Source organism: Trachinotus anak, unplaced genomic scaffold (genome assembly GCF_046630095.1).
Source record: "Trachinotus anak isolate AG129_WGS33_773 ecotype Australia unplaced genomic scaffold, CSIRO_AGI_Tana_v1 ptg000020l, whole genome shotgun sequence".
Lineage (NCBI taxonomy): Eukaryota > Metazoa > Chordata > Actinopteri > Carangiformes > Carangidae > Trachinotus > Trachinotus anak.
Genome location: NW_027273871.1, coordinates 7,738,038 through 7,761,645, shown reverse-complemented (window position 1 = coordinate 7,761,645; position 23,608 = coordinate 7,738,038). Strand labels below are relative to the sequence as shown.

Genomic DNA, 23,608 nt, shown 5'->3' with positions numbered 1-23,608 from the left:
TTCACACTGCCAGGATGGTGAAGCTGCCTTCAACGCTGACAACGTCAGGTTGTACAACGGTTGTGCAGGTAATGTATGGTTCTTGTTCCTCATCGGTGTCATTTGCAGCATTGACGAGTTTAGGGTAGTGAAGCTGCCTCCAATGCCACAAACATCAGGTTGAACAACGGTTGTGCAGGTGACGCATGGTTCTTGTTTTTTTTCATCAGTGTCATTCGCGGGTTACACGAAGGGCATGCGGGTGACGCTCAATTCTTGATCCTCACTGGCATCATTTACAGCATTCACATGTTCAGTACGATGAAGCTGCCTCCAACGCTGCTAACGTCAGGTTACAGGAAGGTCATTCAGGTTATATTGGCGCTTGTTCCTCATTGGTGTCATTCGCATCATTGAAAAGTACAGGACAGTGAAGCTGCCGCCAATGCTGCGAATGCCAGGTTACAGGAAGGTCATTCAGGTTATATTGGCGCTTGTTCCTCATTGGTGTCATTCGCATCAACACCGCGAATGTCAGGTTACACAGTGGTCATGCGGATGACATTCAATTCTTGTTCTTCATTGGTGTCAGCATTTATGTGATGCCGAAGCCTCCAAAGCCACTTGATGCCAAAAAACAGCCACTGCCTCAGTGTTCTGCCATTTACCAAAACACAGCTGAGGCAACAATTAACAAGCGCAACAAAATTTTTATCACTCATAAGAAAATAAAGAATCAAATTCACCCACAACACGACAATCTCGAATTCGTTGACGGTTATCTTCAGCTCAAACCAAGAGATGAGGCTGAAACTCAGCCTCACATTGAGAAAAGAAAGCACCATGGTCCTCCTTCGTCCTCAGCCTCTACATAAAATGGCGGAAACCGTTCTGGTTCATGCATTTTATAGTATCTGTGAAATGGGTGGAGTCAGATCAGCATGATGTCAGATTTCACATCCAGAGCCATAGAGACAGAGGGTTGCAGCAGTGCCGAGTCTCAACTGTATCCTGACCAATAACAGCAGGTTTGAGGTTCATGTTAATATTTGAGAGTTTAACAAAGACGTCACGCTGATGTTTCAGTCCATAAAAATGTTCTTTACACAGCAAACTGACAGAACCTCTACCTCCTCAGGACAGACCGTCAGTGTTTCTGATGTTGAGTCTTTGTGGAATGAAATGAGGAGTTTCTGGTGTAGACACTTTATTAGTGTTCAGAGTGCAGCAATAATCAGAGCACAGAGAAATAAAGATCACCACCAACACGAAGAAACAAGTGGAGAAGGAAATAAAGTTTGGGTGGTGAGCGGTCAGACCGGAGGAAACTGGTTGTACTGAGGGAATCTGGACTCATGAGCTCAGTGTCTCTAACATCCTTCACTTCAAATCACACATGTTCACTGTTTCTGTGGTTTTCACACCAGATTCACGCGTGTGATTGTGTTGAACTGATCCAGATCTGAGTGGACCCCGACCCCAGTGGACTCCACAGCTGATCTCAGCTCGGAGACTCTGAGACTGGGATCAGGAGCTGGCTGAGACTCACAGGGATCTGGTTCTGGTCTCAGCCGGTTCAGATGTGAAGTGAAGCAGGTGAAACGTTCAGGTTTCCTCCGACAGAAACATCCACAGTGAATAAATCCACCCGAACAATCTACAGCTGTGAAAAGTTTTCAGCCTCATCAGCCGAAGGAAACGAAACCTTAGCTGTGATCAGATGGTCTGACAGGAAGCGACACTGACTCTGGATCAGTGCAACAGCAACACCTGCTGGACAACACACTCACCTGCACTCAGCACTGCAGACAGTACACGGCGTCAGTAGTACCACCGAGTAGAAATACTTCAGTACTGCAGTGTGTGACTGCTGAGGAAACAAGGAGGAAGGAGAGGAAAGAAGGAGGCAGCTAGGAAAGGAAACAGAGGGAAAACACAAGTGAAAATAAGGATTATGTTTCTTATTCCTGCTCTTTTTGTTGATGTGCACTAACACCTGAAGTCATGAAGGGGACTCAGTATATTTCTTCACTTACACAGCTTGTCCGTGTCATAGGACCATAGGGTTTTACCCAATTCACCGGTTGCCCAGGATGAATCTGAGGGTTCACCTGCTTCTTCAGGTGATTTTTCACTGCTGTTAAAACAAGTGAAGAAATGTGTCAGTGACTGAGAATATTTCTGTTTCTTTTTTCCAGGTTCAGGTTTCTTCTTTGTCTCCACACCGACTGTTCCTGGTGTTCAGTCCTTTAACTCTTCTGTCTCCTGAACTCCACTCAGGTGCGTCCTGACCACACCTCCACGACGTTCACCTGGTCTTGGAGTGAAGTGGAGCCAGCAGCAGAAGGTAGAGGCTCCTGCTCGTCCTGCTGCCTCTCAGCCTGGGTTTTTGTTGTGTTCTGATTTTGTGTCTTTATTAGACTTGATTTAGTGTCCTGTTTTTTTTTTGTACATTTATTTTAAACTCTTGACTTGGTTGTTTTAGAGATGTGTGACGGTGAGGTGTAGCACTGTTCAAAAACCAGTTGATTCCTGAGTCTGGATGAGATGGAGATTTTTACCAATGATGAGCCACGAGATACAAAAGAAAATCACTAAATATTAATTTGGAAACTTTCATGTTCTCATTCGTCTAAAAAGCTTCAGATGAAGCAGTGAGGAAAGGAAACGCTCACAGCTTGTGTCCGTACGTCTACAAGGTCCTGAAGCATTCAACATGGAGAATGAATGAAAGTGTTACTGACCTTGTTGTCTTTGCTGTTCCTCCTTCAGAGGATTTACTGGAACCAACCGAGAGGAGACAATCTGCTTCCTGTTTACACCGGCCTGCACATGCTCTGTGTAAGCGCGGCTCTAAACCATTTCCCATTGATTCTCTATGGTCTTGCTGATCCACTGCGGATGTAATATATGTTTGAACCTGTTCTGAGTTTTTCTTTCTGAATCTTTATTTTACACAAACTTCTGTAGAAACAAGTCAACACACAGAGACTCGCTACGATTCCTGACACTTCACGGTCGTTTATCAGAGGTTAGAAACTGTTTGTGATAAAAGTGAAACTGCAGGATGAGTTTACAGTCACATCACCAGGTTTCCTCCGCTCACGGTAACATGACTGTTGAACTCACCGGCTCCTCTCTCTCAGACAGGCTTGGTGTCATTTCTGCTAAATGACGAATTAACATGGTCATGTTTTTGATGATGTGTTGTGATGTCATGTTTTTACGTGATACTATCATGACAGCGTCATACCGGCACTAACCCTTCGCTCGGAGGTATTGAAGAGTTAGCGGCTTGTGGTTAAACGAAAAACTGAATCATGACTAAACATGATGTTTTTATTTATCTTTGACTTCATGCCCTGACGTTAAAACATCTTGTCTGTTGTTTAACTGCTGTGTGACGTTTGCTCTTTCTGACCAATGACAGCCTGATGACTGACACCGTCTCACTCTGAACCATGTTTGAGCATTTTTGTTGGCTTCAAACCGTTTTGAATGAATTTGTGTCAAATACCTGAATTATCAGAACTTGTTTCACCACTATCTCAATAAAATAAACCTAAAATTCTACTTTTCTTTTATGCTAGGTCAAGGTGCTCATCACGGGGCTGTGATCCTCCATCTGACCTTCTTCATACAGCTCATGTGATATTTGTTTCTCCTGCAGTGACTAAAAGTACATTTGAAGTTACACATAATCAAATCTTTATTCTGAATTTAACAGTGATTGTTTATTTCAGCATTTACTTATATATTTATTTCTTTGTTTATTTATTAAAATATCCATTTGTTTATTTCACAATATTAATTTATTTTTTAATGTACTGACTCGAGTCATTTTTCCTCCTCCACACATTTGTAATGACTCGTCAGTTTGACCAGCAGGGGGCGTCCTCCTTCAGTTTATGGAAGATTTAAAATGTCTTTTTATGAAAAGTCACTTAAGCCAAAAAGAAAAATAATTCTTCTTTAAATGTGTTTTTCATTTAATCACAACATAGGACATGCATACATAAAAGGAATTACATACATTATATTTCACTGCATTTCCTCGTTTGACTGAACTTTTGTTGGTAAATATCTGTCGATCTCTTCATCAGTGTCTGAATGATTTCCAGAGCCTGTTGTTTCCACCTCTTTATTGACCGATGGCCTCAGTTTCAAATACAGATATTTTCTACATCCCAACATCCAGGAGGTGTTTCACTCCAGATCGTCGCCCTCCTGCTTGAACACAGACGAAACGGCTGAAACATGAAGTCATTGACCAAACACCGTGTGAACACTTCACTGACAGCGTTTGTCACACAATGACGAATATACAAAATACAATAATAATAATTCTAAATCTTCTAAGTGGTCAACAGAAGCAGAACATTTCCAGCCCTGGTGTTGGAGTCGGACACATGCAGGAGTAAAATACACTGAGGAGCAGACTGAGTGTGAAATCAGTGGTTCCCAACCTGAAGCCTCGTAACAAAACAAAAAACCTAAAATGCAACAATTATATACAAATATCATAAATGTTATTTTCTTCATTTAAATAGATTAATCATAATAAATCACAAACTGGTTATCATTTCCATAAAAATGGCAGTATACTAAATACAGCCACATAAATTGCTGCATTATAACACACTAACCCAACTGTCACCAATCACTTCCTTCACAGAGACCTGATCATCTCTGATCAATACTCTTATCATGTTATAACGAACTGTTGGACAGAAGATTCAGACACGTCCACTGTCAACGAGTCTTTAAACTCATTAAGTGAAGTTTTATTTCCATCTTTAATACAAAGATGTGTTTTTTTCTGCATCATCTTTGATTGATGATCGATGGCAGGAGAATCATCTGTGAATGAAACCAGCTGGATGAGATTCACCAGAAGAGTGTTGTGGACTTTTTTAGCCCTGAGTCGTGTCTGCTTAAGAGGAAACAGCAGCTGATGCCTGGCTCCTGCTTGTAAAGCTTACGTTTAGGAACTGCACGATATTAACTGGTTTTGTGACATGTCCACAGTGGGAAGTACTGCCTTCTATTGAAAATCCCAGGTTAGGAACCACTGCATTAAATTATTACACAGGTTTTACATCATGTAACCAAACAACATTGAACAGAAATAACACAAATTAAAAATCTGGAAAACACAAACTGTATATTTGGCATTTACACTTCAGTTTGAGATGAGTTAAAAGAAGAAGCTGAACTCAAGTTTTAACATGTGGCCGTTCATGTCCTAAAAAAACCAACAAAAAGATCCTGCAACCAACACTCACATTTTTATTCTCATGTCAACTGACAAGAAAAAAACAGCTCAACAAGCAACCCTCTCAGAAAGCAGGAGGAAAGTGCATCTGTCAGCTGGAATGAAAAAGTCTGAAGCTTTTACATAAACTTACAGCGACGGCTGAAATTAAAGGAGCAGGAGTCGGGACGAGAGTGCAACTGCATAGAGAGAAAATGTTCTCCTCTGAAACGCAATGACATCAATTATTCAAGTGTTTTCCTCCTGAATAAACCACAGAGTCCTGGTAAAAAAAAAAAAAACAACATGAAGCTGAAACGATTAGAAAAACAGCAGAGCCACGTTGTTTCTTGGAGACTTTGCTCGAGCTCTTGATTGGTTCAGGCGAGAGGCCCAGAAACCAACCAGTACAACCAGTCCACCTGAGCTGGATCAGCACTCCCAGATGTCTTCTGTGTCAGCTGGTTTGTGGTAATCTGATGAAACATGTCTTTATATAGGAATGTGCAGCATGTGAGCAAAACGTAAAGTGAAATAATAAGGGCAGCTACATAAACCTGGGAGGACACTGTGCAGCTTTAAAGCTCCTAAAGGTTAAGGTTTTAGTCCAGTCTAAAGGCAGATGTCCATGTGTTTGTGATTATAAAGCAGGTCTAGGTTCTATATTAATACTGTGAAAGTATCAAAGCCTCAGTCCACAGAGAAATGCACACAGCCTGTATTCAGACACTGAGCCTTAAAACCAGCCGTCAGGACTTCTGGAACTTTGTGATGTCATAACAAAGCAGTCACCGCCCTCAGCCACGCCCCATGCCCACTAGTTACCAGAACTCCAGAGAGAAGGAGGAGGAGAGAGGACATGTGAAACTACACTGAGATGGGTTTTTGTTCCACGAATTCATCTTCCTATGGTTATCAACACTTCAGATAAAACACAGAAGAAGAGTAAAACATAATAATAATAATAATAATACACTCTAGTTATATAGCACTTCTCATACACAGAATGTAGCTCAAAGTGCTTTGACAAATGTAATATAGACAGGGAGTTACAAGTTGCACCTTTAATAACGTGGTGACGATGCAGACGAGTGTTTCTGTTGCAGGTTTGCATTCACTCAGATTACAAAAACCTCTGGCCCAGCAGTCTAATCCAGTTTAACCCGGCGCACTGTCTCTGTTTGCATACAACTGACCTGGCACACATAATGACACCAATAACAAGATGGTCGTTTTACATCAATGGTCGTGTTTCATGAGCAAAATCGATGCGTTTGTGCCATGCAGATAATCTCTGTTCATCAGAGACGCAGTTCGCTCGTCCTCCTGTTGCTACAGTAGTTTGGAGAAAAGGTTTACAGCTGCTTCAGTAACAGTAGAGTGAGAGAGCCCGGAGGTCGCTCGCTCCTGTGAGGTCCCCGAAAACACCACAGACGGTTTTAGATCCTCAAACATCAGACGTCAGAACAGAGAAGTGAAACGATTCAGGCTGTGATTCAGATGGTGATTGTTTCCTTCATTTTGGCTTTAAGATATCAGCTGTCCTCCAAGTGTCAGATTATTGAACCAGAGAGGAAGATGAAGATGAAGAGGAGTGTGTAACGACTCATCTGATGCAATAAAATCCTGCTGGTGTTTTTATGTTGTGGGACCATTATGATGTCTGTCTGCTGAATGTTGATGTAAAGAATTGATCGCTTATTATAACGAGACATTTTCATGTTTAATGGCTTATGACAATTCTACAGACTCTGCATCTGTGTTTTATTCTTGCTAATGAAAGTTTCTTTTACAGAACAAAAAAAAAAACTGCAAACATGTGGCCTCATGTTTGATTGAGCAGGAGCAGATCTGCCTCCTGAATGTTTGTAGAAATAAAACTGATCTGCAGCCGAGTCACAGAATCACAGCGCAGCAGGCGGAGCAGGTCGTGACCGGGTCGACAGACTGAGCACAAAGCTGGTGTGTGTGTGTGTGTGTGTGTGTGTGGTCACTCTCTGACCACTTTACTTTTCTTAAAGGAGCAGTCCAACATTTTTGTGAAGCGCTCCTGTCGTGCTCTGCAGAGATGTCTCAGGTGGAGTCAGGTGAAAACTCCAGGTCGAACATCATCATCAAACAGCTCCACAGGTTACCGGCTGACTCTCGTCGACTCTTTCACCTGAAACCTCTACTGAAGGAGCAACACATGAAAATATTTTGCATGTTAGCATTTAGCTAACGAGTGCTACAGCAGCTGTTGTAAACTTTCAACCTAAACACACGGGTTCAATAAAAACAGTGTTGCTGTTCCGAGACCTGGCTCAGGGACAGACGTTGTGATGTGAGTTAATTTTCACAGAAAAATCTAAAATGACGTTGATGTGATATTTGTCGGGTCCTGGACCAGAGAGTACGACGTGTAGCCGAGTGTCTGTGCAGCACCACGACGCTTCATTTAAGGTCTTCACCAAAAAAAGTCCAGCTCCAGTGATTTGTCATAGATGTTTCAGTCGTGCAGGACCTGACTCCCTCCTCTATGTGGTCGTGGACATCAGGGGTCAAACTGGTTAAACCGGGCCCCAGCTCAGCTGTCTCTCTCTGACCGAACACATGTAGAGGATGGAGCTGGCCTGTGGCGTTTACACCTCCTGATGTGACTCTGACTGTGGTTTTACAGGAAACATAAAACCTAAACATCTAAGCTGCAGGAGAATCACCAGTTTTCAAACCCAGGAAGTTTTCAGTGTTGATGCTTTTGTGCCGTAATGTTTTCATCCTCACTGGAAATGGGGAATAATTTAATTTACAAGTCAGTGTCGATTCTGTCGTCTCCTCAGGGTGAGGACGTGGACGGGGGCAGATCGTCAGTGCGTCTGTACAACTGTGTCGTTGTGTTAATGACTTTTAGGACTTTTCTAAATCGAGGTGATTTTTTTTTTCTCTCAAATTCATTTAAAGGGTCAATTCACCCAAATTACTTTTACAAACAAACAAACAAATAAATAAATACATAAAATAAAAATGAAATTTTCCGTCTTCTCTTGATCGTTTTAAAAGTTGGATTAAATTTGAGATCTGAAATTTCACCAGTGTAATGAAGATGAGCTGAATTTATTTTGTGGTAAAGCATCAAAAAAAAGAAAGAAAGACATTTAGAAAATTCAACGTCTCTGGACAATCAGCAGCAACTGTTTCCTGCTTTGTTCAACTCCGTCCCCAAACCTCAGGCCACAGCAGCCGCTCACTGAACAGCAGCTTTTCAAAGTAAATGTCAAACATGGAGGTGACAGTCTCACGTCATCAGGTTTCAGTTTCAGACTTTGGTTTATCGAGGGTTAAACTCAGAACGAAGGTTTTTCAGGAACAAACAGTTTGTTCTGTGTGTTTCAGCCCATAAACCAGAAACTGATGATCTCCACCCTCAGTCTGCGTCTACTCGAGGTTTTCCTCACCACTGTCACCGGGAATCGTTGGGTTTCTGTGATCAATGTTGTGATTTGACCCAACATCAATAAAAACTGATGGCTGCCATAACTGTCATGTTTTTGATCTTTGTTAATCACTGAGGTCCATTTTAAAAACTTACTGACGCTCAGATGTGGGAGAGTTGATAAGATAAACACCAGATGTGGATTAATCCGCCGCTGAAAATAGTCCCTGACAAATGCACCATCTGCCTAAACTTAATATTTGACAACATGTTTGAGCTGATCAATCTGAAATCTTATGGTTTGCTTTAAAATGTAGGTGGTTACAAGAGAATTAACAAAACCTGTTTCAATAAAAGGAAGAATCAGCATCACCAGTCACTGGTGCTTCTTTCTACAGCGTCAAAACAAGTTGGGAACCAGGTCAGAAAAAGTTTCTCAGAGATGTTGAACAGGTCGAGGTTTTGTGGCTGAAACAGCAGAGTCGTCATTTCAGGGAGGAGCTGAGGGTTAGTTCAAATGATCAGTGGAGTGTCCTCATAAGTCTGTGTGTGTGCATGTGTGAACAGTAGGCACATCTATGAGTTGATTGGACTCCAGTGTGTGTGTGTGTGTGTGTGTGTGTGTGTGTGTGTGTGTGTATTCAGTGTTTACAGTGTGTGGTAACATGTAATATTTACAGTGGCACAGCGTTCATTTGGTTCGGCAGTGAGTTTTCATGCGTCTGTGTTGTTCATGCACTGTTCTGCTTTGCACTGTGTGTGTGTGTGTGTGTGTGTGTGTGTGTGTGTGTGTGTGTGTGTGTGAGCTTTACTGCTCTTCTCAGTCAGTGGTTGGGGGAACCTCCAGCGGCCCGGGTGCAGTTCAGCTTGCTGAACCCAGGCAGTGTGACGCGTCCGTGGGTGAAGATGTCTCGGTTGGAGCCCTGGTTCATCCGTTTCACCAGGTTCTTCTCGTACAGGAGGGGGTGGTAGGCGCCGAGCGTGCAGGCGGCGTCGTAGAAGCGCTGGTAGTAATGGCAGAGCTCCGTCTTCCTCCGTGACGGCAGGAACTCGTAAACATGCACCACCTCGCACAGCGACATCATGAGGACGGTGCCTGGGTGGGACACAAAAGAGAAGGTGAAATCACTGACTTCAGTGAACTGAGCTTCATCTGCTTCATTCTAAATTCACAAGTATTAATTCTATAAATCAACAGCTCCAGTGTTTTATTAACATGAGACAATAAACACAACAAGGAAGTGTGAATAAAAGACATCACACCCTGGACGCCAGCTGGACGCGCCTCCCATCCGGCGCCACAGACAGTCTGTATTCAGAGGAGTGTGTGCAACATTTTCCCGTCACTTTAAAACAGTGATTACGGTGAAAACACTAACGATCCCTCCACCGACCAAACGTCAGCCAGCAGCTCAGTGACTGAGAGATGTTTCCATCTCAGTCCAGTCTGTGTTTCCTCTGGTGGTCAGGTTTATATAACAGAGGCTGACGCCACCATGACAGTAAATCACACTGGTGCAGGCGACAGCTCCAACCACAAACCATCTTCTTGTGTGCAGCGCATGTGTTATGGGATCATGGGGTAAACAGGAAGGGGTGGGAGAGCCGATGCTTCACATACCGAGGAAGCCGGAGGAGGGCGGGTTCCTCTGGATGGGTTCGGCCATGTTGTCTTGTATTCGTTGCCAGACCTGCCACTCGAAGCGAGGATGCAGGATGTAGAACGGCTGCAGAGGATGAAGCCTCCTGTATCGCTGGTACTGGGTGAAGATGGGGTAGTCTGTCCTGTTGTACCACTGTGGGGGGGGGGCACAATCAGTAACACTGTGGAGCTGAGTGATGAGCTGGTCGACACAAAAATGTGGCTTATCCTCCTTAAAAAATATACTCACAAACAGAAGTTAAAATCAGTTGAAGTGTCACTTTATTTTGAAAATTGTCACCTCTTTAACCTGCCGTTAAACTGACCTTTACTCTGGAACTTCATGCAAGCGAACCTAGGACACACAGTGTATCCCCCCACAGATCAGCTGAATACAGGAATTCAACTGTTGAAAATGTAATTTCAAAGTAAAGGTCTGTTTGACCCATAGTTAAATAGGTGAAACTTTTCAAAATAAAGTGAATGTTTTTATTTTTATTTTTAAGTGGCTAACGTACATTTTGTTGTTGACTCCGCCCACAGCAGCTCATCGCTCATCTCCTGCTGCTCAGGTAAAACAACAGATAACCAGAACTGTCACTTTAAAGCTCTGACAGGTGAGTCACTGCAGGACTTCAGCGTCAGGTTCACTGTACCTGACACAGGTGACGGCAGGTGAGTAAATTATTGTTGGTGTTTACGATAATACAGAATACGTCAGGCAGCAGTGTTACAACTTCCTGCTGTGCCTCCAGTTTGTGCCACTAGTGACGGGTTCGTCAACCTGTGGAGCGATGAGGCTTGTTTCCTGTGTGTGCAGGATGTGAACATCACCTGAGTGAGGTCAGCGGAGAAGGGGGCGGGGTCCCAGGCCACCAGAACACCTGAGCTATACAGAGAGCTGGACAGGAAATGATGTTCATCAGACGCCATCACCTGCAGACAGATAAACCAAAAGCATTATATCTACAGCGTCTGTGTTCGCCCGCAGAGGTAGATGTCCATGTGTTTGTGATTATAAAGCAGATCTAGGTTCTATATTAATACTGTGAAAGTATCAAAGCCTCAGTCCACAGAGAAATGCACACAGCCTGTATTCAGACACTGAGCCTTAAAACCAGCCGTCAGGACTTCTGGAACTTTGTGATGTCACATCACGGGGGGCATCACGCGGGGCTTGGGGCGGGTCTCAGACCCACCTGGACCCACCAACCAACCTTGCAGGATTTGGTTTCTCTGAGTGTTTACCTGAAATCTGTTCTATTTTTATTGGATAACTCAGAAAACAGTCAGCCAATCAGAAGACATGCTCAGATCCTCTCTTCTGATTGGCTGACTGACCTGTTGTTACTAGAGCTCCAGAGAGAAGCCTGAGAGAGGAGATGTAAAACTACACATGAAGGATTAATTTTTTTATCTTTCTTATCATGAGGACAAAAATAGTAAACACCAAATTGTTACCACAGCAACCGGTCAGCTGTTTCTTCGTGGAACTGTCAGCTTGGGTTCATATGAGCTGATGAAGAACAAGAGACAAATCGATGCTGATGCTTTTATTGATCTATTAATTATCCTATCGATGCATTAGTTAGAGGTTTTTTAGATGAAGAGTGAGACAGTGACAGATGTTTGGTTCTGAAGCTCGAGCTGAGACTGAGGATCTCAGAGTTTAGTCTGACATATTTACAGCTGATGACCGTGACTCACCCTCAAATCACAGCTCTGTGGCTCTGCTGTTGCTCATCTCTGAGTGTGTGCACATTAAACTAACTGATGTGTGTCTTTGAAAGCTGCACAGAGTTGTTCGGTTTTAGGCTGAAGCTTTCCTGCTGTGGTATGAACGTGTGTTCACCTGTGAGTTGATGAGGCGGATGGTGGTTTTGGAGCCGACGTCTTTCTCGTAGCCGGTGGTGGGAGCAGCATTGAAGCGCAGCACAGCATCATGGGAGTCTGTAATGAGACATAAGATAAACTTATTTTCAGAGAAGTGAAACCTGAGCTGCTCCCGCGACACATTTTCCGTTTCTGCTTCTGTAATTAACACGTCGACAAAAACACAGATCCTGTGAAAGTGACGAAGCCCACGCGTCAGGTTCGTTACAGACATTTCATCTGAGCTTCAGGTGTTTATTCATGTGGCTCCAACACGACACAGGAAACAGCTGCTCAGCTGTTTGTTGTCAAGGTGACCTCTCCAGTCACTGTCTGACCTGGTTCTGTTGACACATCACAGCCCACTACACAAACTACAGAGTCTGTACAACCTGAATGACAGAGAGCTGCAGCTTCTGTGTGTGTGTGTAGGTGTGTGTGTGTGTGTGTAGGTGTGTGTGTGTGTGTGTGTGTGTGTGTGTGTGTGTGTGTGTGTAGAGGTTGAGTGAATCACTGCTCTGTTCTCAACTCTACAGTGAAATAAAGGTTTATCCATTAGAAACAGTCAAATATTTTCAGTTCATTATAAACTGTGTTGGACTCATTAGACTGTGTCAGGTGAGGAGGCGGTCCTTCAGTAGAGGGGGTGGTCCTTCAGTAGAGGAGGCGGTCTTCCGCAGAGGAGGCGGTCCTTCAGTAGAGGAGGCGGTCCTTCAGTAGAGGAGGCGGTCCTTCAATGTGGCTGACCTGAGGGATCAGATCTCAGGTGTGTCCTCGATGTGTCTTGGTCGCGTTCACACCTGAACTTAGAGCTGAACACCTGGGCACCTGGTCTGAACAGGTGTGAACAGGTGTGACCTGAGAGGCATCAGTACATCACCATAAACCAAACTACAGGTGCCATTACATTACAGGTAACCATGGAAAATGCTTCAGGCTGTTATCAGTTAACATGGAGGACAACCCTGAGGTCAAAGGTGACTGATGCTACAGGAACCTCGGTTCTTCACCTGATGAGCAGTTGTCTCTGACGTGAACTCTGAGACGGGACAACAACATTTTAACGTAGACAGACTGACTGACGGTGAGTTTACAGAGCCAATAATGAACGGGGTCAAATCCAGACCACACCCCCTCTGATCCCAACAGGTGCAGCAGGTTCAACTTCACGTCATTCATTTCTTTTACTGAGTTTAAACATCCATTTAAAAATGTCCCACCTATCTCTTTGCCAAGGCCGGAGTAGCGGAGCGACCCGGCTGATGACACCACGGCGCAGCTCTTGTACGGCCCGAGGTCAGAGGTCAGCGGCTTCGACGGCAGCTGGGTGGCCCAGGGCAGTGAAGAGAAGGGCTGGAGGTCAGGGGTCAAAGTCGTGACCTCTACCTTGTCCTTCAGTTGGCAGAGAAGCTCTGGACCGCTCAGCTTCGGTCTGCTGGACACGCCCCCGGGGCCGGAAACCTCGACTCCATATTTATTCATCGCCTGGAAGAGAAGCAGATACGGAAGACGATTAGGGACAAAAACCATCTGTTCAGAATATTCTCTGAGGAAACGCCGTGAAGTCACCAGACCTCCAGACGCTCCAGGCTACGTGAGCCGCTACTAATAAAACACCCAAATCTGAGTCCACACTGTCCCTGCTTGACTTGCACTGTGGGTCATGTAGATACCAACCGCTCTGTTGTGTTTATGTTACTGATACTTTGGTTTTTCAACATGTTCTCACCTGATAGTTCTGCACCACCTTCCGCAGTCTGCTTCCCAGCATGCTACTGGACATCTCATCATCCCACACCTCCCCCAGACGCCCGTTGGGTCCGAAGAACTCCGCGTCCCCTCCTTTGCCACTCAGCTCCCCCCTCCGCCGGCCTCCAAACAGGGTCTCCAGCGCACGTTTGAAGGGGCGCGGCAGAAAATGAGAGAAAAACCCAGAGGGCTCCCGCTCTCGCACCTTCCGCTTCGACGGCAAGTCCCCGCCCTCATGGGTGTGGTTTGTGGAGGAGAGGACAGGGATTGGACGGTGAGGGTCACCTGGGATGACACCTGGGAGTTTCTGAGGGTCGATGTACATGGGCTTGGCTCCTCCTCGCAGCACCTGTGGAAGTCAGAGGGACAGCGATGCCAAGTTAGGACAAGAGCTAAAAGCATTCTGGGAAATCCCTCCTCAATGCGCAGCCAACATGACAGGTGACAGACCTTGATGACAGAGTGTGCACGAGGCTGAGCTCGGGTTCGCGCCCGGACCCCAAAGATGGCATCGGTGACAGGCACGCTGTTTTCAGCACACAGGGCGTAGAGCAGAGCCATGGAGACGCAGAACAAGGTCATGCAGAGCGCTCCACGGCGAGCCCGACGCCTCAGACGCCACAGCAGGCTAACTCTGTCCATCGCCGCCCCGGGGATCTGCAGAGGAAACACATCAACACATCCTCAGGCTGCTGTCCACAGAGGGGAACCTGACACTGTGGCGTGAGTCGCTGCTGCGTTACAGTGTAAGGTGTAATATTGCTGGCATGATGTCACTGTGACATCAGCAGGTCTTTTCTCTGTCTGCAGCCGTAACACACACACACACACACACACACACACACACACACACACACACACACACACACACACACACTGAAGAGTTTGCCACAAATAAAATGAGCACAGCTAAAGTTTCCACCACAGCCTCATGAATCATGAATTATTATGAATCATTATCATGAATTATTTTGTGTAACCTCAACCTAAAATCTTACAGATTCTTATACTGAACATATTTTTATCCAGGTTTAAAGTTTGATGAGACACCAGCTCTTTACTGCAGTGTCGTTATCATGATATAATCATTTAAAATACTGAGTGTAAATAAATCTGCTGCTGCAGCTCTTACATGCAGTGTGAGCTGTTTCCTGAGGAAGTGGGTCAGACGTGTGATGGAGGAGGAAGTTCTATTTAGAGACTTCAGTAAACACTGTTTGGTTTGGACAAAACATAACTTCAAATAACTCTAAACAAAAGTATTTATTCAGGATGTAGCCGAGCTGAAATCAAGCAGAACCTGATCCTCTCTCTACTGGACTCTGCTGTGTTTGGTCCACATCAGTCCTCCTGCTGATTAATATTAATTCAGCTGTTGTTGGGTTTGTGTGTCTGTGCTCAGATTGTTTGTGAGGTTTTTGTAAAAGCATGAACACGTCAACATGTGATTTATCAGATATATGTTCATTTCCTCCAGTCTCCTCACTCTCAGTAATATCAGTAATTTAAGATGAGCTTCATAGTTTTGACCCACAACCTTCAGTATTAGGTTAAAGATGATCAAAATCAAAATTGTTTTATTGTCCAACCAAACTTCAAACTACAAACTACACCAGTGAGTGTTATAAACATGTATTAAAGCTCCATCCGGTCTAAAGGTAGATGTCCATGTGTTTGTGATTATAAAGCAGGTCTAGGTTCTATATTAATACTGTGAAAGTATCAAAGCCTCAGTCCACAGAAAAATGCACACAGCCTGTATTCAGAGACTGAGCCTTAAAACCAGCCGTCAGGTCAGGTTGAGTTGAAACATGACGATGTGATTTGATTAGATATTTTATCTTGATCGGATCGGGTCTTAAACTCAAACACGTCACGATGCAGGAACAAGCACTTTACAACAACCATATCAGCACAGTTTTATTATATGATGTAAACTGCTTTACTACTACTATTTTATAATGTATTTTATCAACCTGTGTGAATGAATTGTTGTCTGTTGTAAGAATTTAAATTTGAATCACTGAATCCCTGATTCTGATTGGCTAGTGTAAGAGACTGAGTGAAACAACAAAGAAGAATAAGGACGCAGGAGCATGCCATCAATGCCCCGGGTGATGGGTGAAATCAGGGAGAAAGAGCACGGAGGAGGAGGAGGAGGAGGAGGAAGATGGCTCGATTCATCAGAGGAGACGCCAGAAAGGGAAAGAGGAGGGAGGGTGGGATGAGAGAGGCCAAAAGACAATGAGAAAAGGAGAGAGAGAAAGAGAAAGAGGGAAATGGGGGGAAGTGCATTAGAGAAGCAGAAGCCACAAAGGCATCAGCGGTCGGCATTTCTCCCATGATGCTTTTGGATTTGATCCAACTACAAGTCAGATTTAATAAAGTAGATGAGGCTGGTGAAGAGTGCGGCTTTAACACATCTGGGGAAACGATAATGACTGCAGACAATAATGTGAGGGAGAAGAAGATAAAGAGTGGTTTACAGTGAAAGGTGTAACAACATCAATATTTAAAACTGAAATAATATTAATAACAATTTATCTGCTCTTTTATATTTTAACTCCTCCATGTTTTATCTGAAGTGTTGATGTCCATAAGAAGATATACAGAACCAAAAACCATCTCAGTGTAGTTTCACATCTCCTCTCCTCTCCATGCTGGAGGCGGGGCTTGGGGCGTGGCTGAGGGCAGTGACTGCTTTGTTGTGACATCACAAAGTTCCAGAAGTCCTGACGGCTGGTTTTAAGGCTCAGTTTCTGAATACAGGCTGTGTGCATTTCTCTGTGGACTGAGGCTTTGATACTTTCACAGTATTAATATAGAACCTAGACCTGCTTTATAATCACAAACACATGGACATCTGCCTTTAGACTGTGTGGAGCTTTAACAGCGTTGGAGCTAAAGATGTAAAACTTGTCCTGAGGTGAAAGGAGCTGCTGCATGGAGCTGATCTGAAAGCAGCCGACCTGTGGGTTTGCTGCAGACTGTGGAGCTGGTCAGGTGATTGAAAACCATCATGTTTTTAGATCAAGTGTGATTTACATCATTATTTCCGTTGCCATTGTCAGAAATGTTCCCAAACATGGGGGCATTTATCCCACCGCCATCTGTCTCTTCTCGGCTGCCTGCCTGTTTATCCCACATCATCCAGGATTATTGGCCACATCTGGCCTGTCGACACCTTGGGACCCCCCCAGGAGGAGTAGAAACAGAAGGGGATTAAACCTGAACATGAACCAACCCTGGATCCCGCAATCAGTTTCTGCTGTGACACAACGTGGCCTAACGGACTGCAGCTGATGAGGAAGACCAGAGGAATCGATGGGATCCATATCTGACCCTATGGAACACAAACACGCCGCGTACGAGTGCAGAGAACTTATACAATCAATACGTTCCTGCTGTGTTATTCCTGTACATCCAGCAGCTGTTAGTGCAGAGCCAGAGGCAGAATCTGCTCCACACTGACACAGCTGCAGTTTGTCCGTCAGGAGCCACAGTGACACCCACAGACCCTGGATTCACGAGGCGGAGAGCAGGAAAGACGATCACAACCTCCTTTTCTCTTCTGTGACCTTTGACCTTTCACCACCAAATTCTAATCAGTTCATCCTTGAGTCCAAATGGACAGAGACTTTGGATCATCACGGTCAGAAGGATTCATCCTCTGGAGACCATGAAGGACTCTTCTACAGTCCATCCAACAGCAGGTTGGTTTCAGGGACGTGACAGAAACCGAGTGAAACGACGGAGAAGAGCTCAGAGGTTAACCTCAGAGAGAGAACGAGGAGGAAACAGCTGCACACGTGCACACGCGCACACACACACACATACACTTGGCTTCAGTTGAAGGAAGGGGTTGTCTGCCCCCTCCCCCCTTCCTCTGTCTTTGACGAACATAAACACATGTAAATCAATGTCTGACTCTCACCTCTGGGTGGATGTTTCCTGTGGAACCCGCTGTGATTCAGATTCGGGTGAAACGAGCAGCTGCGTTTGTGTGATCGTTTTCACATCACATCTCTGAGCGTGTCCGCGTCGCCCCGTACACCCAGTGATCTACACCTTCAGTTCAACAGTCAGTGTCAGCCATCATGCATCAGTCCAGAGATGTAACTAAACCTTGAGTGGCAGACGACCTTCTCTGAATGAACGAATGAATGAATGACTGTAACACTTGCATCACTGCAGAGTTGCAGGCTGCAGAGCTTCAGACAGATGGTGGTGTCGCCTGATATCTAAATCCCCTGACTTCACACACACACACACACACTTTATGCATGGACTTATGGAGCAATAACTCAAGATTAAAAGGTAGGAGTGTGTGCATCTCTGCAGTGTGTGTGTGTGTGTGTGTGTGTGTGTGTGCGTCAGCCGCAGTCACATACACAACAACAACAATCATGTGGTCAATGTCGACAACATCTCTCTGATGTTTCCTCCTCTAACCATCTTTAGACTCTCTGCTCTTTCACCTTGACACCTGGAGCCAACAGGTGGGGGGCGGGGCCAAGGCCTGATCCAGGTGTCTCAGTCAGGAAGTCAGAACAGATGCGCTTCAGACCAGATTTGATGAAAAGATGTGAAACTAAACATGAATCATAGTTTAAAACACGCCTGGAGGAAGATAAAGTGCGAAGCTACAGTTTGTATTTTACACACACATCCAGTAATTAAAGGGTGTGTGTGCTGCAATATAACGAGTGGTTTTTATTCTCATTGTGTAATAAGAAGCTCGTTCTGAAAAGTGCTGTTGTCCTTGGTCTCCTTCTCCGGATGTTTAAGGAGGAAGCAGTAAATGTTTCCCTGGTCCCTGATTGGAGCAGTGAGATGACTGTTACTGATGATGTGAATAATCCTCAACCCATAAACTAAACAGCTGCCAGATGTTTTCAAGCCTTTCCTGATGCATCTGAGTGCAGACAGAGTCGTGGGCGATCGGTGATCAATCAAACTGCTGAGGCTGTCAATCATCTGGAGACTTTTATCTCGCTCCCCGCACACGTGTGGAGGATTTCATGTCTTTGAGTGATGACGTTACCTTGTAGCCCATGGTGTGTGTTGCTGCTGCTGTTGCTTAGAAACGGGCTGCTGCCTTCAGGTTTCCCCTCATCGCCTCTGTGGACAGAGATATATATACACACTGTCAGATTTCTGCATGGGATGACACACACACACACACACACACACACACACACACACACACACACAGGGATTTAAACATGGGCTCATCTCAAACTGCCAAAAGTTAAATTGAGTAAATCCTCCACTTGAGCTCACAAACTTAAGAATAAAAGCTGATTACCAGATGTCGTGCAACTTCACAACGTTGTTGAGTTTAAAAAGAGGAGCTGCAGCACAGAAGTGGAGGTGAAAACACCTTCAGGGACAAAACACAAGTGCACAGAATATAACTGTTCTTATGATACCTGGAGAAATATGTATAATCAAAAATAAGGTTATTTGGGTTTATGAGCGTCTGATGTGACAGCACCAAGGTTTTCACAGCAAGAACAGATCTGCTTTCACTCTGTTTACAGTCACTGTCTGTGCATCTTCACTGTCGGCACTATCTGCCACTATCTTCATCATCATCATCCATCATTTTTGCATTTTCAATCAAAAACACCAAACCATTGTCTGGTTACAGCTTCTCAAATGTTTTTTTTATTTTCAGGATGAAAGTAATCAGTGGTTCGAGTCGTGTTTCCTTCTTTTCCGCAGCTCTTCACATTCATCTGACGGCGGTTTAACAACAGACTGTTTTCTTCTGTTTTCCTTCTGGTTTTTAACGTTGACAGAAAACTGTAATTTAGCAGATTTATTATAATGAGTCATTGTTGTTATTACTGCAACACAGTCCTGATAATCACAGGCCGACATTTGAACTTTTAGTTGAATTTTCAGGTGCATCTTCTTCCAAACTATCAATTTTTCAAACGAACACATCCAGAACATCTGAGTTCAAATCTACAGGTGGATCTGAAGTTTCTCTCGACATGGACGATCACAGCTCTGGAGGCTAAATGGAAATCTTGAATGAGCCGTTACATCTAATTAGGACACCAACATATTTAAAGCACTGGACCATCTCTTAATTTAGTCCATTACATTAACACTGTAGTTTGATAACATCATAATGCATTTACCCACAAAATGTATTTCAGCACAGTTCTCCGGTGAACAGACCCACTCCAACTAGTCCTCTAACCAGTCCTCCAACCTGAACAGCCATCAACCCTCAGATATGACCAATAGCAGTGTCTCCTTACCTACCTTTGTCACCATGGTTACTATAGTAACAATGTCTTGGTTAGGTTTAGGAAAAGATGGAGGTTTGGGTTAAAATAAGTACTTCCTCAACGGTCTTCCAGACGATCTTCCTTGTCATGGTTACAATAATAATGACAAACGGCTACTGTCACATGGGAATCGCACACCGCTCTCCTGTGTCATATTCATCCATCCACCCCAACCTCCTCCTGACGTGGACTCTGTCGCTCTATAAACTATGTTGCCGCACTTTTCTGTTTGTTCCTGTCACGTCTGCTTCCTACTTTCTTACAGTGCAGACACTTTGCTGCTCTCTCTCTCCTCTATTTGCATCTTTCTACAGATAATCTTCTTTTTCTGCTGTGAGAAAATTCTGCATGAGTGTGGCCTACCAACAGCACAAGCCTGCACTGCAGTGACTAGATACATAGCACTTAGCCAAAGCTAATTAGCAGCAAGATGCCCCCCTTCTCCACTGATGACCACCACTAACTGCTACAGAGGATTGGAAACCAGAATTCATCGGTTAGAGGTGAATATGGAGGTAAACAGATGCTGTGGGAATCACACTACTTTACCAAGGACTCACAACAATAGAGAGCATGTTGCCACAAAGTTAACAAGCAGCAACAAGAAACAGGAGAGCTCTGAGCCAGATAATAAATCTCCTCCCTGGCAAAGTCTAAGATAAATCATTTCCCTGGAAACAGGGAGGACAGGTTACAGGCAGAACAGAACAGACTGGCTGCCCTGTATCCTCCTCAAGTCCTGTTCACACCAGGACAGGGCTGTGGACGGCTGCCAAGGGGACAACTAACAACAAACCTCCTGAAAAACTGAGTGTGCCACTTGAGAACAGATTTGCTCCACTGCTGCAGGACCCCGATCTCCGTCTGATGACCGGGACGACCTCCTGACAGAGGAGGACTGAGTTATACAAGAATATAAACAACATAGTTACCTCGGGAGTTTATATCAGCTAATGAGTGTAATGAGTTTGCTTCTTTTTTCCATCAGAAAATCAAAAACATTAGCATTAGCATTAGCTCCACTAGGCATCTACCTGCTGCCTCCATCCTCTACCAACAGGTTTTTTTAAAGGTGTTTTCAGCTGTTTGGAATCTGAACATTTACAAACTGTGAGCAGCTTCCTTGTTGCATCAATAAAGCCTGCTGTTATCAAACCACCTTAGCACTGAGTAGTTACAGGCCCGTCTCAAACCATTCAGTCTCTGAATGGGAGAGTAACTGAGAGAATAACTTGATCCCATATGGTCAATGTGTGCATTTAGCCTAGTATCTGTTTGCTTCTCTCCTCCTCTCTGTGCTCACAGAAACACTGTTTTAATACAGCTGGATGCTCAGTGAAGCTGTTCTGTTTCCTGTTTCCGTTGTCAGAAAAACAGGATGAGTTTGAAATAGTGAGAGAATAGTTTTCAACCAAATCACTAACTACTTGAACATAAATGGCCACTATGACAACTTCCAATCAGGTTTTCATCGACATCACAGGACTGAAACTGTACAAAATTACATTCACCTTAACACAGACTCCTGGTCCTGTTAGATCTGATCATGAAATACTGCTGAACAAATTAGAAAACTGGGCTGGACTCTCAGGATCAGTCCTCACATGGTTCAGGACCTACTTAGAAGACGAGGACTGGTCTCTGTTGGTTCTTATGAATCAGTGAAAACCACGATGGCATACGGAGTCCCACAGGGATCCCCTCTCGGGCCCCTTTCGTTCGACCTGTATATGTTTCCTCTTGTCCAGATCCTTCACGAGCACAGCGTGGCTCATCACAGCTATGCAGACGACACACAGATCTATTTAGCTCTCACCAAATGATTTCAGTCCCACTGACTCTCTGTGTCTGTGCTCTGGAGAAGTGAACGACTGGATGCAACACAACGTCCTACAGTTAAAAGGCGTGACTGAGTTGTTCTGATGGGAACAAAGAATGTCGCCGAGCAACAAAACCTAACTATGGGTCATAATAACCCGCTGACAGACGACCTATGACCTTGGCTGTTACAGGACAGTCTCTTCTATTCTTCTGCATTTCAGGGGGAAATACTGTTGTTTTATTTAAACTACATTCATCAGACAACTTTAGTTACTTTACATGATACAAAGATTTTTGCCTAAAAGATATAACAAATAAACTTCCCAGTGTTTACAAGTGGAGCTGAAATGATTAGTCAATTAGCGGAAAATTAACTGGAAACTATTTCAATAGCTGTTTAAGTCATTCTTCAAGCAAAAACAACCAAATATTAATGTTTCCAGTTTCTCAGATATGAAGATTACCTGGTTCTCTTAGTCCGCTGTGACAGTAAAGCTGAATATCTTTAGGTTTTAAGCTGCTGGTCGCACTAAACTAAACATGTGAGGGTGTCACTCCGGACTCTGGGAGCTTGTGCTTTTTTTTTTTTTTTTTTTTGGGACAATCAATTATCAGAGAAATTAATCAGCATAAAATGAACATAATCTGTAGTGGCTCTCCTACATCCATGTATACGTTAATAAACAGTTATGAGATGACAGGTGTGCACTTGTACATGTCAAAGAGCTGTTTATAGACGGAGTTTGGTCCAGATGTCCCACAGCAGGAGGATCAGTGGTCGAACAGTCTGATGAAGAAAAAGACAAAGTGTCTCCACAACCTGGCAACCCAGATTTTAAAGCCTTGGTGCCTGATCAGAAAGTCGCACCACATTAATTCTGTATTTTAAGCCACTATATAGAATCTATAATAGTATATTTAATAATAGTATATATAATACACAATATATAATAGTTACTGAAGGACAGTATTTAATCAATGTAAGATATATAGATATATAGATAAGACACTGTGGATATGTCAGAGAAAGGCCATCAACTCACCACAGGTTCATTACAACATGATCGATAGACAGACAGATAGATAGACAGATAGACAGACAGATAGATAGATAGACAGATAGATAGATAGACAGATAGATAGATAGACAGACAGACAGACAGACAGACAGATGTTAATCTTTCTGTGTTTATCCGCTGCTGCTCGCTGACCTGTGTTCACTGATGCTCCTCCGTTACCGGCCCGCCAGCCTCTGATATATCGTCGCTACGGTGCCGAGCAGGTTGTTGTTCCCGCCGCCATGTTCCCGGTGAGTCCCGCTGTCCGTCCGTCCGTCAGGTCCGAGGCCGCTGTCGGTGTCCGGGGGCATTTGGAGAAGTGTCCGCAGGAGCCGTCCTCCTCCCGGAGACCGCGCAGGCTGCGACGACCACCGCTGAAGTTGGCGGCAACAGCGGAAAGGCGTTTCCGTCGCCCCCTTCAAAATAAGAGCTGCGATTGGCTGACGCTTTGTAGAGATTCATTGCTTTTCCTATTTGCCCATCTGATGGTATGAAAGATGCTGCAGAAACAAGGTT

The 23,608-nt window shown here is 44.3% G+C and overlaps 1 protein-coding gene across 1 annotated transcript; it reads right to left on the bottom strand.

Annotated features, from left to right (window-relative positions):
* Positions 1–8,305: 8,305 nt before the first annotated feature.
* On the bottom strand, positions 8,306–23,598 carry st6gal1 (ST6 beta-galactosamide alpha-2,6-sialyltranferase 1). The gene is made up of 9 exons (XM_071506557.1): positions 23,246–23,598; positions 18,953–19,029; positions 14,359–14,565; positions 13,889–14,257; positions 13,380–13,644; positions 12,140–12,237; positions 11,122–11,223; positions 10,267–10,441; positions 8,306–9,741 (listed from the first exon to the last, which is right to left on the bottom strand). Exons 2-9 carry the CDS (start codon positions 18,962–18,964, stop codon positions 9,470–9,472), a joined length of 1,500 nt encoding a protein of 499 aa, XP_071362658.1. The 5' UTR covers positions 18,965–19,029; positions 23,246–23,598; the 3' UTR covers positions 8,306–9,469.
* Positions 23,599–23,608: the final 10 nt, after the last annotated feature.